The sequence below is a fragment of the Narcine bancroftii genome, chromosome 4 (genome assembly GCF_036971445.1).
Source record: "Narcine bancroftii isolate sNarBan1 chromosome 4, sNarBan1.hap1, whole genome shotgun sequence".
NCBI classification, from domain to species: domain Eukaryota; kingdom Metazoa; phylum Chordata; class Chondrichthyes; order Torpediniformes; family Narcinidae; genus Narcine; species Narcine bancroftii.
In genome coordinates this window covers 126,369,134-126,383,608 of record NC_091472.1, presented here as the reverse complement: position 1 = coordinate 126,383,608, position 14,475 = coordinate 126,369,134, and the positions used below count along the sequence as shown (strand labels likewise).

General features: G+C 46.7%; 1 protein-coding gene across 3 annotated transcripts in view; it reads right to left on the bottom strand.

Annotated features, from left to right (window-relative positions):
- Positions 1-2,592, bottom strand: part of ptpn11a (protein tyrosine phosphatase non-receptor type 11a) — a 94,591-nt gene extending 91,999 nt beyond the window's left edge. For 2 of the 3 annotated variants that reach the window (XM_069932767.1, XM_069932766.1), the window contains exon 1: positions 2,368-2,592. Coding sequence is in view for 1 of the 3 variants with exons in the window: in XM_069932765.1 (XP_069788866.1) it covers positions 2,368-2,381 (14 nt within the window). In the remaining 2 variants the exon portion in view is untranslated. The remainder of the gene's footprint in view (positions 1-2,367) is intronic. The other variant, XM_069932765.1, reaches the window with a different exon arrangement.
- Between the last annotated feature and the right edge of the window lie 11,883 nt (positions 2,593-14,475).

Below are 14,475 nucleotides of genomic sequence, written 5' to 3'. Positions count from 1 at the left end.
GTCCACCTAGCTCCCAATGGCTGATCCTCGCCCCAGCTGCCCACCCATTGAGCTCCCGATGGCCCGATCACAGTTCCTCACCGTGACCACCCACCTATCGAGCTCCCAATGGCTGATCTTTGCCCAGCTGCCCGCCCATTAGCTCCTGACAGCCCAAAGACAATGTAGTAACAGTTGAAATATTGCTAAATAAATTGGTCTATGAAAAGTTTTATCTGTGGAAAAAAATAAGCTTGTATATAGTGTTTTTTGAAATCTGTGGTAGACCTAATACCAAGAAAAAGGTGTGTGTTCGTTGCAAGTTGCAGGGGGCGGGGGGGAGGGGGGGCGCTAGGGATGTGACCTGGAAGCCAAGGGAGTGGAGCCTGAAAAAGTTTGGGAACTACTGATTTAAGCCATAATAATCTGTCTTGCTCCTCTTCTCTGCAACCTATCCTGTTAATTTACATCATATGTTGAAAACTAAACCAATTCTATGCAACAAGAACATAGCACTTTTTCAGAAAAGAAACTATTCAACATACACGACCTTGACTACTGCAAAAAGTGTTTGCAGTCAGTGAAGATGGTTAACAACATCTCCAGATTTACAACTCAACACCGGTGGCCCTCAAGGATGTGTATTCAGTCCCTTATTACTCTCTCTACACCCACAAATATGTCACTCCATCTTCAAATTTGCCAACATCATCACAATAGTTGACAGAGAATCATGTAACGACAAGACAGAATATAAGGAGACAAAGTCTAGTGGCATGGTGCCAACATAACAAGCCTTCTCTCAGGTGATGGAGATTAGGTGGCATGGTAAGCACAATGCTGTTACAGTGCCAGCGACCGGCGTTCGAATCTGGTGCTGTCTGTAAACATCTTCAATGACTGGCCAAATGCCTTGACATGACAGTCAATGGGTTGACTTTCTTAGAAGACTAAGGAAATTTGGCATATCCCATTGTCCTCCAATCACTTCTAGAGGTGCACCATTGAATGCATACTTGCTGCATTCATCGCAGTCTGGTATAGGAGCTGTTCTGCTCAAGATTGAAAGAAGCTGCAGAAGACAGTGAATGCATCCGAGGACATAACACAAACTTTCCTCTCCTTCATGGACTCACACTACTTAGGAAAGGCATACTGAAAGACCCATCACACTACAGACACCCTCTTTTCTCCTACCTCCAACAGAAAAACATTAAAGCACTCAAAAACAGCTTAAAGATAGATACTTTCCCACACCCATTAGTCTCCTGAATGAATCACTCAATCTGTATCATGCTGCCCTTGGTAATAAATTATATTTTTCATTGCAACTATGTAATTTGTTTGGCAGTATGAATGTTAGAGCTAATCTATTCAACAGCTTGAAGAAGAACCCTTTTCACTGTATTAGGCAATGATATGATAAATAAACAAAAAAAGCAATGAACAACTACAATGACAAATAGGCAGAGTCAACAATTTCCAAATATTTGAAAATCTATGCCCCTTCCTGCTATGGAGAAACTCAACAGATTGTGTTCATGTTCAGCTTCCTGCATCTCCCATGTCTATAATATTTTTAAGAATTGCTTTCATGTATTGAGGACATTTACAATTAATCCAATGTAACATAATTTGGCCTGCATGTTCAGAATAATACCCATTAGTTACCCATTTCACAATTCTTGTATCACATCAAAAGTGTTATAAAATATTAACACAGCTACCTCCATATAATTTAAGTGAATTTCAGACTTTGAAACAAAGAGATTCCCTCTCACTCTTTCAAACAGAGGCAGTTGCTCCAATACACATCTGTTTACATTTGTGTTTCCAATGTTTGGGTGCAATCAATGCATTTCAGCAAAATTAAGTATACAGTTACCTGCTGCAAATTACTTCACCTCAAGGTTTACTGGGTGAGTGTATTCTGGCAAAATATGCAAAACAAAGATGAGAAAATGTCTTTTTACAGAATGGGTGGTTAGGGTCCAAATGCCTTGCCAGGCGATATTTTTCAGGGTTATGAGGAGGGAGGGGAGTGGGAATACCGGGATTACCACTGAAGAAAGTCTTAAGGGGCTGAGTGGGCTGTTACTCTCTTATACACTGATGGGGGTTGGTAATATCTTCTATACTAGATCTGCTGGACATATTCAAGCTAATTTCATGGACTACACTTTCCACTGTCCTTCCACTCAATCAGTAGTAAGGTTAGTGCTGGTGTCTAATGTCTGTCACTCAGTTTGACTGTCCTCACTCCCTCCGGTTTCCTTGACCCCCTAGGTCTGGTGTTGGTTCCTTATTTGTGTGTGTGTGTGTGTGTGAGTCCCAGCGGCGGGATGTCCCCGTCAACCACTCCACTCCACTCCGCCCCCCCAGGCTCACCTTCGTGATGTCATTGTGATCCACGGCACCCGTCGCTTCCGCGGACCACTCTGCCCGAGTGACACACTCAGATGAGTCACCCTCCGTCACTAAGTGACTCAGCCGAGAGTCCCCTCACCAAGCAAGCCGCTTCCCCCCGACCCCTCTGCTGACTCGGAGAACGAATACCGCAGAGCTGCGGCGCGGAGGGAAAGACGTCACCGTAACCCGCCCCGTACCAGGCAGCGACGCGGTACACGGCGTCATCGTCGCTTCCGCGCTGGATGATGACGTTGAACAGACCCTCCCCTGGGAAAGGGTTCACATACTTTTGACAGATGAGGTTGTGTGTGTTCGCAGGCAACTCCCATAAACACCGGAGGCCCCTTATTGGGAGTTTCCTCAGGGTGGAAGTAGATGGGTCTTCTCCAGTTCTGTGGGTTCCCAGGCGGCTGATGATCCACAAACTCTGGCAGAGGCGGGGATGGCATGGGACAGCTGCGCTTTCCATCGGTTTCGTTGGCTATCCGAGTTGAGCTACTATGGTCCTTTTCCATTTTGGATCCAAGGATGTGCTTGGTATTTCCAGAAGTTGCTGCAGACGTTTTTGAACGTTTTTGGGTGCATGGAAGTGAGCTGCCAGAAATGGAGGTGGAGGCAGATACAATAGGATATTTTAAAATAGGTACCTGGAACTGATAAAAATTAAGGGTTATGTAGTAGGGAAATTCTAGACAGTTGATGTGGTGGAACATTATTACAGACATTGTACTGGCTGGCCAACCCCTGATACTGTAACTCCTCCCCCTCCAGGATTCCTATTAAAGGCAATATCACCCAATCCTCTCCCTCAGTTCTGCATTGGAATCGGGCCAACAGCATGTAAGATATGACTGTAAGTTAATAGCCATTAAAGCCTATTAATCTTGACTTCTGCTCTGTTGGGTCTAATTGATAGCGCCACAATTGTCAATGTTAGTTATTAGGTTGGCACCATACTGTGGGTTGTCAGGCTGAAAAAGGATGCAGTGAAGTCAGCCTCTGCTGGAATGCCTGAAATAGGCTAATGTTCCAGAGCATGATGGGGATCAAGATTGAGTGCTGCAAAAGTCTAAGACACACATGTCAAACTCTGGCCCGTGGGCCAATATATTTGGCCCACAAGATCATATCAAAAATGTATTAGAGGTGGCCCGCTGGCCGCCGTGCCAGTATAGCGCATGCACAGTAAACCGCTGTGTCCCAGGGTGAGAGAGAGAGAGAAAAATCCTGGTCCTTGAAAAGTAGTGGTGGGTGGTTTTATAAACACGCTGTCGTGTCCCCCTGCCCACCGCAGCGCGGCCTGGCCGGTGTCAGGGGAAGCCAAGGCCACTTCCCAGCGCCCAGAACCCCAGTGGCACAGTGTTTTTTGGAGCTGCAGATGGAGTCGGGACGCCGGAGGGAAGATTGGGGCTTCCTGCTGGGCGATGGGGGTGCCGGCCGCCGGCCACCCTGCGCCTTCCCACCGGACCAGCGGCGGGTGCCCGGAGTACACATGGAGAGCGAGGCTGGTCGGGCAGGTAGGGTGGAACCCCCCGCCAATCTCGGGAGTAGCATGGGCTGGATCGGGATTAGCCGCGCTCACTTGTTCCTCCACCGCTGACCGGGATCCCAGCGCGGTCCTGAGCATGGAGACTGCCCTGGAAAGGTCCTGGGACACCGGCAAGGAAAGAAGAGCAGGGTCCGTAGAACATTACAGATCAGAAACAGGCCCTTCGGCCCTTTGACTCTACCTCGTGAAAACCCAACACTGGAGAAACTCAGCGGGTTAAACTGTATCCTTTATCCAGCAGAGAGGTACCTGACAATGTTTGGACCTTGATCCCCCTCATCAATGTATGAGCGAAAGTCTGTGGTTCTCGTAAAAACACCAGAAGGGAGAAACTCAGCAGGTCAAAGGGGGTCCGGGAGAAACTCAGCAGGTCAAAGGGGGGTCCGAGAGAATCTCAGCAGGTCAAGGGGGAGGGGTCCGGGAGAAACTCAGGTCAAGGGGGGTCTGGGAGAAACTCAGCAGGTCAAGGGAGGTCCGGGAGAAACTCAACAGGTCAAGGGGGGTCCGGGAGAAACTCAGCAGGTCAAGGGGGGTCCGGGAGAAACTCAGCAGGTCAAGGGGGGTCCGGCAGAAACTCAACAGGTCAAGGGGGGTCCGGGAGAAACTCAACAGGTCAAGGGGAGTCTGGCAGACTCAGGGGGGCCTGACCTCGCCAGGACCGTTGCCCACTTCCCCTCCCTGCCGCAGGCCGCCCCGCGACTCACGGTGACGGGGCCGCTGATCCGCCGAGATGCCGCCCTGCAGCGAGAGCCGATGCCCCGCACTGTCATTTTCCAACCCGATCGCCCGCAAACCCTGCCCTCCCGCACACAGGCCTGAGTAAGTATTATGAACTTTAATCTCAGGATAAAACGATCTTCCAATAGTTTCATGTCACAGTGATAAATATATTCCTGGTTAAAAATGGTCCTGCACCTGGATACAAGCTCATTAGGCATAAAACTTGAAAAGTGTGTAAATCAAAGGATATCTGTACCAATGGAAAAAGGGCATGGCATGGCAAATAACCCTGCTAGAGTTCATGCCCACAATCAGTCACCCATTTGATTGTTTCAGGAATCATGTTATTCTCCTACATTCTCAATAGCCCTCAGATTTTACTATTCGACAGCACACTAGCAACATTTGACAAATCCTCTATAGAGAAATATTATTTATTGAATATTTTATTTCTCATTTGATAATGCTTCTGGAAAGAGTTTATCCAAAACTATTATTAAACATTTATTTTAATAAGAAAAAGTTTAACATTACATATGTTGAAAGAAAAGAAAACATGCAGATGTTGTTGAAAATTTTCAATAAATATTTAGTTCGGCCCTCGATTTAGTCCAAGTTTTTAATTTTGGCCCTCCGTGAATTCGAGTTTGACACCCCTGGTCTAAGACAATGTGCTAAGGGGTATGCTGAAGCATCCAGAAGCTGATGACTGCCCTCATATCTTTGAAATTCTCTTTCATTTTTGACTCTCTGCAGAATTCAACCCTTGGGCAAGTCCAGAAGCAGCACCTATTTTACATTTGTCACATAAAGCATAAATTATATACATATATTTTTAAAAATTTCGACATACAGCACAGTAACATGTCATTTTGACATACAAATTCCTGCTGTCCAGTTTACACTTAATTAACCAACACCCCCTGTATGTTTTGAACGATGGGAGGAAACCACAGCCCTCAGGGAAAACCTTTGCAGACACAAGAAGAACATACAAACTCCTTACAGATAGCATGGGATTCAAACCCCAGTCCTGATCACTGATGCTGCAAAGACGTTGCGCTAACCGCTATGCCAACTGTGCTGTCCAAGATGTCAACCACGGAAGTAGCAGAGGATGGAGTGCGTGTGAGATATTTTCGATATAGGTAGGGAGGGACTGGACTGGGGTGGGTGGGGGGGTGGGCAGTGAGGGGAATGAAGTCAAGGTAAGATGATGCCAATTCAATGGGGCAGGAGCATGTAGAAACATTTTGGTCAACCAGGACAATTGGGTTTATAGATCTTGAGTAGGAGGTAGAACTAGGCAATGAGGGGTTGGGAAAAAATGAGGTTGGAGAGCTTGGGAGTGAGATAACCAGAAGTGATTGAGGTTAGAGATAGTATGTGAGATGATGACTTGATGTTCTTTGGTGGGGTCCTCTTGAAGGGGTAAATAAGAAGGTGTCTGAGATCTGTCTCCTGGCCTTGGCAAGGTAGAGGTCAGTGCGCCAGTCCACAATAGCACAACCCATGACTGTGGGTTTGATAGTGAGGTTGGAATTGGTGTTGAGAGAGTGGAGTGCAGAGTGATCTGAGGGGATGAGATTTGAATAAGAGAAGGGAGTGGAGAGGTTGAGATGGTTGATGTCTCAGTGGCAGTTGAAAATAAAAAGATCTAGAGCTGGCAAATGGCCAGGATGACATGTCAAAGAGGAGGGAGAAGGCAGGAGAAGGAGTCTTCAGTGGGAGGTGAGAATAATGGTGGAAGAAGTGATCTGAGTCAACGCAAGAACAGTTCAGTATCATAGTGAGGACAGAACTCACTGAGGTGTAGGTGAAGGGAGATGAAGGTGAAGCCTCTACTGAGGACAGTGAGTTTAATCTCTGAGTGGGGAAGGACAGAGGGGATGGTAAAGACATGGTAGAGTGGGGGTCAGTGGGGTTGACGGTGTCGCAGGGAGTAGAGTAGGGGAATGGATGGTTGGGAAAATCAGAGAGGGAAGGTGGATAATTGAGGTCAGAAGGTGAAGGTGGCAGGTAGGAGATTTGGGAGGCAAGAGAATCTGAGGGCTGAGGGTTAGAAAGATAGAAGAAGCTCAAAAAAATTGATATGGGTGATTAAGGAGAGGTGTGAGGGGATAGGGAAGGGTAAGGACGAGGGTGGTTGGGTGTATGAGGCTGTGGGATCCAGCAGTGGTAGAATCCAGGGTGACAACCTTGCAGAGGCTGAGGTTAGTGTGGGAACTGGTGAAGGAGTTGTCATGGATGTGGGAACGGGGTGGTCAGAATCACATCGATGGAGGCATCGGGGGCTCCAGTATGTGGGCAGCCAGGACCAGGGTTAGAGTCAGGCATTGGGAGCCTTGGGGCTGGAGTGGAAGCCCGTATCATAGGCTTTGAGAGCTCCAGCCTGTAGGTGGCATGGCTGAGTGAAGAATTCACGATGGAGGCTCCAGCATGTTGGCAGCTGTGGCCAAGGAGTTGAAGGTTGCAGAGGCAGCAGTCTCTAGAGAGCTTCTGATCTTCGATGGATGCCAGTTGAGTGAAGAACTGATGGTAGAAGCCATGTATCCAGGAGAGGATGAAGGAAAAATGAAGATCTTATTGTCTTATTTTATAGGAGTTGATAGTTACTTCAGAATCCACAGAACTGTCATGGATACAGCTTGTACTGTCAAAGAAGATTTATTTTCATTCATGGAATCTGGATGCACCAACAAGACATTTATTGCCCTTCATTAATTGCCCTTGGACTTGTCAGGCCATTTCAAAAAACATTTAAATGAAAACTAAATTGCTGTAGTTCATGAATTATATCTAGTAGTGAGCTAGAAATGTTTTCATGAGAATCTAGTAATTTTGTAATTACTGTTACTTATGCTAGATTTTTTTTTTAATTCAGGATTTATGTAATTAACTGAACTTAATTTTCTGAGCTCTACAGACTGTCAAATCTTATTTTCTAGACATTAAACAGTTCAATTCAATTGAAGACTACTGAAAGACCAGATGCATTTTTCAACTGGCTCACCCTTGTATATTTGTGCTGTAGAGCTGGAAAAGGTCAAGTAATGATGCAACACCCATGAATTACTGGAATTATTGAAGAATTTTATTTGAATGTGTTTGTACCAGGATCAGCATCTAGAGCATTAGATGGTACAGGTATTTTAAAGCTGGCTTGGCTTAATTCCATTGCATGATACGTGAAGCTTGATTATTTGGCTTTAGGTGTTGGCCCTTCCCTTTATGCTCTGTACCCGATATTGATGCACTGTGCCTCAGTTGGGAAAGCTGTTACATTAGAGGTACAGCCTTTCAGGTGAGATTAAATCAAGATCTCCAAGATTGATGTAAAAGATCTTATCTCCAAACAAATGTTTAAATATAAAAAATTAATATATAATTTCTGATTAAAAATATGTTCCTTCTGAAACAAAAAATGGCAATGGTCCATTCATGACTATGGGAGTTAAAGGCTGGATGGTTCAAATAAAAAGAAGTATAGCATTGCTTAAAAAAGCAGTAAGTGTGAGGATGGGGAACATTTCAATCATTCAACCTGTGTACTGCTCATCAGAATAGATGTTTGGTAGAAAACAGATAACCACACAGCAGTTGTGAGAAGTATACATAATAGCAATGAAATCTGCTGAGCAATTAAAAGGAATGGAGATCCTCAAAAATCAGCATTTCCAGGCACTCTAGTTGCAACCCAGTTATCAATAAGAAAAACCAGACAAGATTCCAAATCAGAATATTTTATGTTCAACATAAATCCATTGTTTAGAGTTCATATTTTGGTGTGTGTTGGGAATATATACAAGCAAACCAGTACAGCACGGGGACATATTGTTTGGCCAATGATATCTGCACTGAACATGATGTCCAAATTACACTAGAGCTCTGCTGCTTTCACAGATTACATATCCCGTTATTCCCTGCATATTCAAGTGTATATATACGGAAGCCCCTTATGGCTACTATTGTTTCTGCTTCCACTATTTGTCCTGGCAGCCTATTCCAGGCACCTACCATTCTCTGTGTAAAATCTTGCTCCACATATTTCTTTTATACTTTTCTCCTCATTTTAAATGCGAGTCTTCTTGAATGTGACATTTTTACCATGCAAAACTATTCTGACTCTCCACGGTCTACTCATCTCATACTTTTATAATCTTCTATCAGGTCTCCCCTCACCCTCCAATACTCCAGAGGAAATAATCTTTCCCCATATCTCATGCATGCTCTCAAATCCAGGAAGCACACAGAGAAATCTCTTTCAATTGATTATAATTTATTGAACAACTCTAGATCATACAGCTCTCAGCAAGCCATCCATGAATTAATATGCAACTCTCAAGTATCAAAGCAGGAATCTGTTACAGTAAGGTAACATTGCAGGCAATTCTTAATTTCTGCACCAAATAAAACCTCTCACATATTTTACTACTTTTGTAGGAGTCCCTATCACAGAAGTGGCTAGCGTGATAAGAATTAAACATAATGAATGGGGAAATTCAAGATTCAAGTTTCAAATAACAAAAGAGACTTGACTTACTGATGCCTTCCAACATCTCAGGAAACTGGTCACTCCTCACACACCCCACAGCGATGCACTACAGTTACTACAGTGAGAAGAGTGTATTCTTACATGGTTAAAAAATAGTTTACATTATCCTGACTATTTAACATCGCTCCATCTCAAGATAAAGAAAAAATCAATGTTCTTTATTACTTTCTTTCCAGACCTTGTATGCGAATTTATTTACACAACTATTTTTAAATAATTCTTATCGATATTGCAATGGTGGCAATATATTGTTTCGCCACCTTGTAGATTTGGCTGCGACCTTTGGGCTCTGTGTTGCTGGAACACGTGTAGGTGATGTAGCTTGTTGTGCTTCACCTGACAACAGCTGTGTTGATGTTTCGGTATCAGTGGTTGATACCTCACTTGCTATTGGTGTTGCAGGCTTTGCTGGTATTAAAGCTTTCTGCTTCATCACATTTTGTGTCTGTCTCAACAATGTATAATCTTGGTTTCTCAGCTTCTCTAATGACCTTTGCTGGGGTCTGTAGTGGGCTGGGTCAACCCCGCACACGACAGGCCGAATCGCTGTAGCGAACAGCCAGCACGGCAGGGTACAGGGGCTTTCCCCCCACCGTGCAGAAGTTCCAGGCTGCAGGAGCATGTTGCCAGAGGAATGGCCAGGCCTCAGCAGCATTATAACATCACTCCCGTGAGCCTGTCGCCTTCCCTAAAAAGGAACGCGCGTGGTTTGAATAAACAGCAGTTACTGGTTTACTTGCTTCGTGTGGACAGCATTTATTTCAGCAGCTCTGCCATTAGCAGTGCTATAGAGATGACCCTGAACAGGTTCTAACGTTTTTAGAACCCACAACATGCACCAAGATGAATCCTGCCGAATCGTCCACAGCCTTAGCAGCTGCCACCAATGGATTTCCCATGGGAGTTTAAGTCATAAAGCATCCACTTGCCACCATTCTGGGCAAACCATCCATGCAGCTGGCTGCAACGTGCAGAATCACAGTTCACCCTGCGAGGAATAACAGCCAAGGACACAAAGTTCTGGCACGTGGTCAGTGCCCTGGACCCCACCACAGCAGCGAAAGTTGCCCTGTTTGTCAACAACCCACCCGTGGTCGGCAAGAACACAATGTTTAAATGGTTTTTGCTTGAGTCATTTGAACTTATTTGGCACTAATGTGCTGTTCACATGTTTAACTTACAGGGCCTAGGTGATCGCAACTCCTCAGAACTGATGCAGGAGCTAGTGACCCTCACAGATGGACACACAAAGTGCTTCCCATTTGCAGCCCTGTTCCTTTCCAAGTTGCTGGTCTGTGTTGCCACTGCAATCTCCAACATAGATTTTCCCATACCTCACCTTATAGCAAGAGAAGCAGACTGACTCCTCCACACTCTGCACCCAACTCCATCCACATGCAGCCCATTTGCACAGTGGGAGCAACAGCACAAACCTCGGTCACCTCGTGTGCTCCCAAGACGGCCATTGTAGTAGCCCAGCCACAACGCAGCGACAAAACATCAAGGTACTGCTACTACTACCATTGGTGGGACCTCAAAGCCCAGGTGTGTGTACTGCCCTGCACCTTTACATGCAGCAAACCCAGTCTGATGCCGGAAACGAGCAAGCCGGCCACCGTTGGTGGCCTCGATGGTTAGCACCAGAAAAGGTCTGTTTTACCTTTGTGACCAGAAGGCCCAGTGCAGAAATCAGCCTAGTTCCACCCATATTCTTTAAGCGGAAGAGCAATGCCAGAGGCCTACCCCTACAGGCTGCCAACGATTCAACCATTCCCACCTATGGGACACGTTGGATGACCATACCGGGAATGCTGTTTTCGGGTGGGACTGTACTGCTGCTTCAGTAGGTCAGGCTCTCCTGGAAGTGGATTTCATTTGGGTGAACAAATTCCTGGTCAACCTCAATGGATGCTGGCTGGTTAATGCCACCACCTTCCAGGTTTTCCCCTTCACTCTGCACCAACGCACTTTCCGGCCTTTAGGAATCTATGCTCTTGAATAAAGCAAGTACACCATACTGCTCGCTGATTTCCCTGCTTTACTGGCCCCCAACTTTCACAATGCAGAACCAGCACATGGCTTGCAACACCACATTGAGACCACCGGACCACCTATGTACACGCGGGTGCATTGACTGCCACAAGATAAGCTCCTCCAAATCGAGGCCGAGTTTACCACGATGGAGGAATTGGTGATCATCCACCATTCGCCACTACACATGTTCCCGAAGAACTCTGGCAGTTGGCGTCCCTGTGGAGACTACTGCAGGCTCAATGATGCAATGGTATCAGACAGATACCCCATCCTGCACATAGAGGTCTTTGCCACACTACTCCAAGGGGCCCAGACTTTTTACAAAATCGATCTGGTGAAGGGCTACCACCAGATCCCAGTACACCAGGATGCCATCCAGAAGATGGCCATAATCACCCCGTTTGGTCTCTTCAAGTTCTTGAGAATGTAATTTGGGCTGCAAAACATGGCCCAAACATTCCAGCACCTCATGGATGTAGTGGCAGGAGACCTGGAGGGGATTTTCATTTACCTGGATGACATCCTCATTTTGCAGCCCAGACACCAGGATCCACAAAGAATATTTAAAACACCTGTTTGCCCAGCAGCAGACTTTCAGGCTAACCATCAATCCATCCATGTGCCAGTTTGGTTGGTCCACCATCGACTTCCTTGGGCACTGCTTCTCCAGAGAAGGAGCAACACCTTTGCCTGACAAGGTCGAGACCATTAAGAACTTTCCCAGGCCCAAAACCCTCAAAAGCCGCAGGAATTCCTTGGGCTGGTGAATTTCTATCATCGCTTCCTCCCAGGAGCAGCAGCCACATACAACCTCTCTTCAACCTCATTAAGTTAGGTAACAAGGAGCCCAGCTGGTCTGCAGAAGCACTCAGGCATTCAAGGAGACCAAAACAGCACTCTCCAAAGCCACATTCCTGTCACACCTGGATCCAGACTGTCATTAATGACAGATGCCTCAGACCGGACAGTGGGCCCAGTGCTGCATCAGTGGGTGGATTACCAGTGGCAACCACTCGCTTTCTTCAGCAAACACCTCTGACCACCCGAGCTGAAGTATAGCGCTTTTGAACGCTGGCAATGTACCTGGTCATACGCCATCCTGGAAGGCTGAGTATTCACGACCTACACGGACCACAAGCTGCTGGTGTAGGTGCTGGGCAAAGTCTCGGACCCTTGGTCAGTGAGGCAACAACGGCACCTGTTATACATCTCTGAATATACAATGGACGTCCTCCATGTAGTGGGTAAAATCCAATGAAGTAGCTGATGCACTGTCCAGGCCAACGATCTCCGAGGTGACGGGTGGCATCAGCACAGTTCAGCTCGCCAGGGACCAGGCTGAAGATGCCGACATACAGGCTTACCGCACGGCCATCACCAGCCTACAAATTGAGAGTTCGCGTTTTACCCAGGAGGCCCAACTCTCCTGTGTGATATGTCTACAGGCCACCCCAGGCCAATCCTCCCCACGACCTGGAGACAGTGGGTATTCAGTCAAGTGCATGGAGTCTCTCATCCTTCCATCTGGTCAACACTCCGCCTCATTTTGGACAGGTTTGTATGGCACAGGCTTCAGTGTGAAGTTTCACTCTGGGCAAAAACTTGTGTACAATGCCAGTGAGCCAAAGTCCATCAGCACACTAAAGGCCCAGTGCAACATTTCCAGCCCGCAGTGGACAGGTTCGACTATGTGCATGTGGACATTGTAGTGCCCCTTCCCATCAGCCCGGGGATGAGGTACCTTTTCACCGTGGTTGACCACTACGCGCTGGCCAGAGGCAGTGCCAATGACGGCCTGCGACACAGAGTCCTATGTGAGAACCTTTATCTCACAGTGGGTCGCCCGTTTTGGTGTTCCTTCCCACTAACTTTGCACCAGTGAGCCCAATTTACCTCTTCCCTCTGAGTGACCATGGCCAAATTCTGCAGCAGCCAAATACACCACACAACAACCCACAATCCATTGGGCTGGTAGAGTGCTTTCACTGCCATCTAAAAGCAGCCCTCAAATCACGGCTGCATGGTCCTAACTGGATAGATGAACTCCCATAGGACCTCCCATAGCATCTGCACAGCACCTAAAGAGGGCCTCCCCACCTCATTGGCGGAAATGGTCTATGGTGCACAGTTTTCCACCCCAGGCAACTTCCATTTTGGCTCCACGGAACCACCACAGAACACTCTAGGTGTCCTACAGCAGCTGACGAACCACATCACCTACCCATGTTCACACCCTAACATCACCCTCGGGGCGCCAACCAGCCACATCCCACAAGAACTCAAAGCTGTGGACTCTGTCTTTATAAGACAGGGAAAACCAGGTACCCCTGCAGTGCCCTTACGAAAGGCCTTTCAAGGTACTGAGAAGGGAGAGGGCTGTATATACTCTAGACATTGGAGGCAAGCACGACATGTTTACAGTCTACCGCCTCAAGGAAGTTCACTTGGACTGTTCAGAGCCTTTCCCTGCCCTGACACTATGGCACCAGGAGCACCCATCAAAAGACAATCTCCCAAACCTCAGCCAAAGAGACTGCAATTCTTGGGGGGTGGGGGGGGGTGGGGTGTAATGGGCTGTGTCAACCCCGTAAATGACGAGCTGAATTGCCAGAGCGAACAGCCAGCATAGCAGGGCACAGGGCAGGGACTTTCCTTCCACCTCACAGAAGTTCCAGGCTGCAGGAGCGTGTTGCCAGGGGAATGGCCAAGCCTCACAGCAGCATTATGACATCACTCCCGTGAGCCTGTCGCCTCCCCTAAAAAAGAATTTGCGTGCTTTGAATAAATGACATTTACTGGTTTACTTGCTTGGTGTGGACAGCATTTATTTCAGCAGCTCTGCCTTTAGCAGTGCTACTGGTCTATGTTTTCAACATCGGCTCTTGAATTTGCACATGCTGTCCTCTGAAGAGTTTTGGCAATATTTCTGCATGTTTGTTATAATGCTGGCATCCTTCTTGCATGTCAACCAGTCTTCTTCTGGTTTCCTCCTGGTCTTCTGGAGGGTGTATTTTGCTTGGCAAAGTTGTTTTATGTCTCCTGCCATTTAGAAGTTTTGCCTAGGACTTCACGTCAGCCCTTAAAGGTGTTGGTCATAATGATAGAAGAGCTAGGTATGGGTCTTCTTTTGTTTTGCAACACTTATCTAATGTGTGTTTCACAGTTTTGGCATGTCTTTCAATGAACCCATGATCTTTGGGGTAGTATGGGGATGGTGTAGTGATAATAA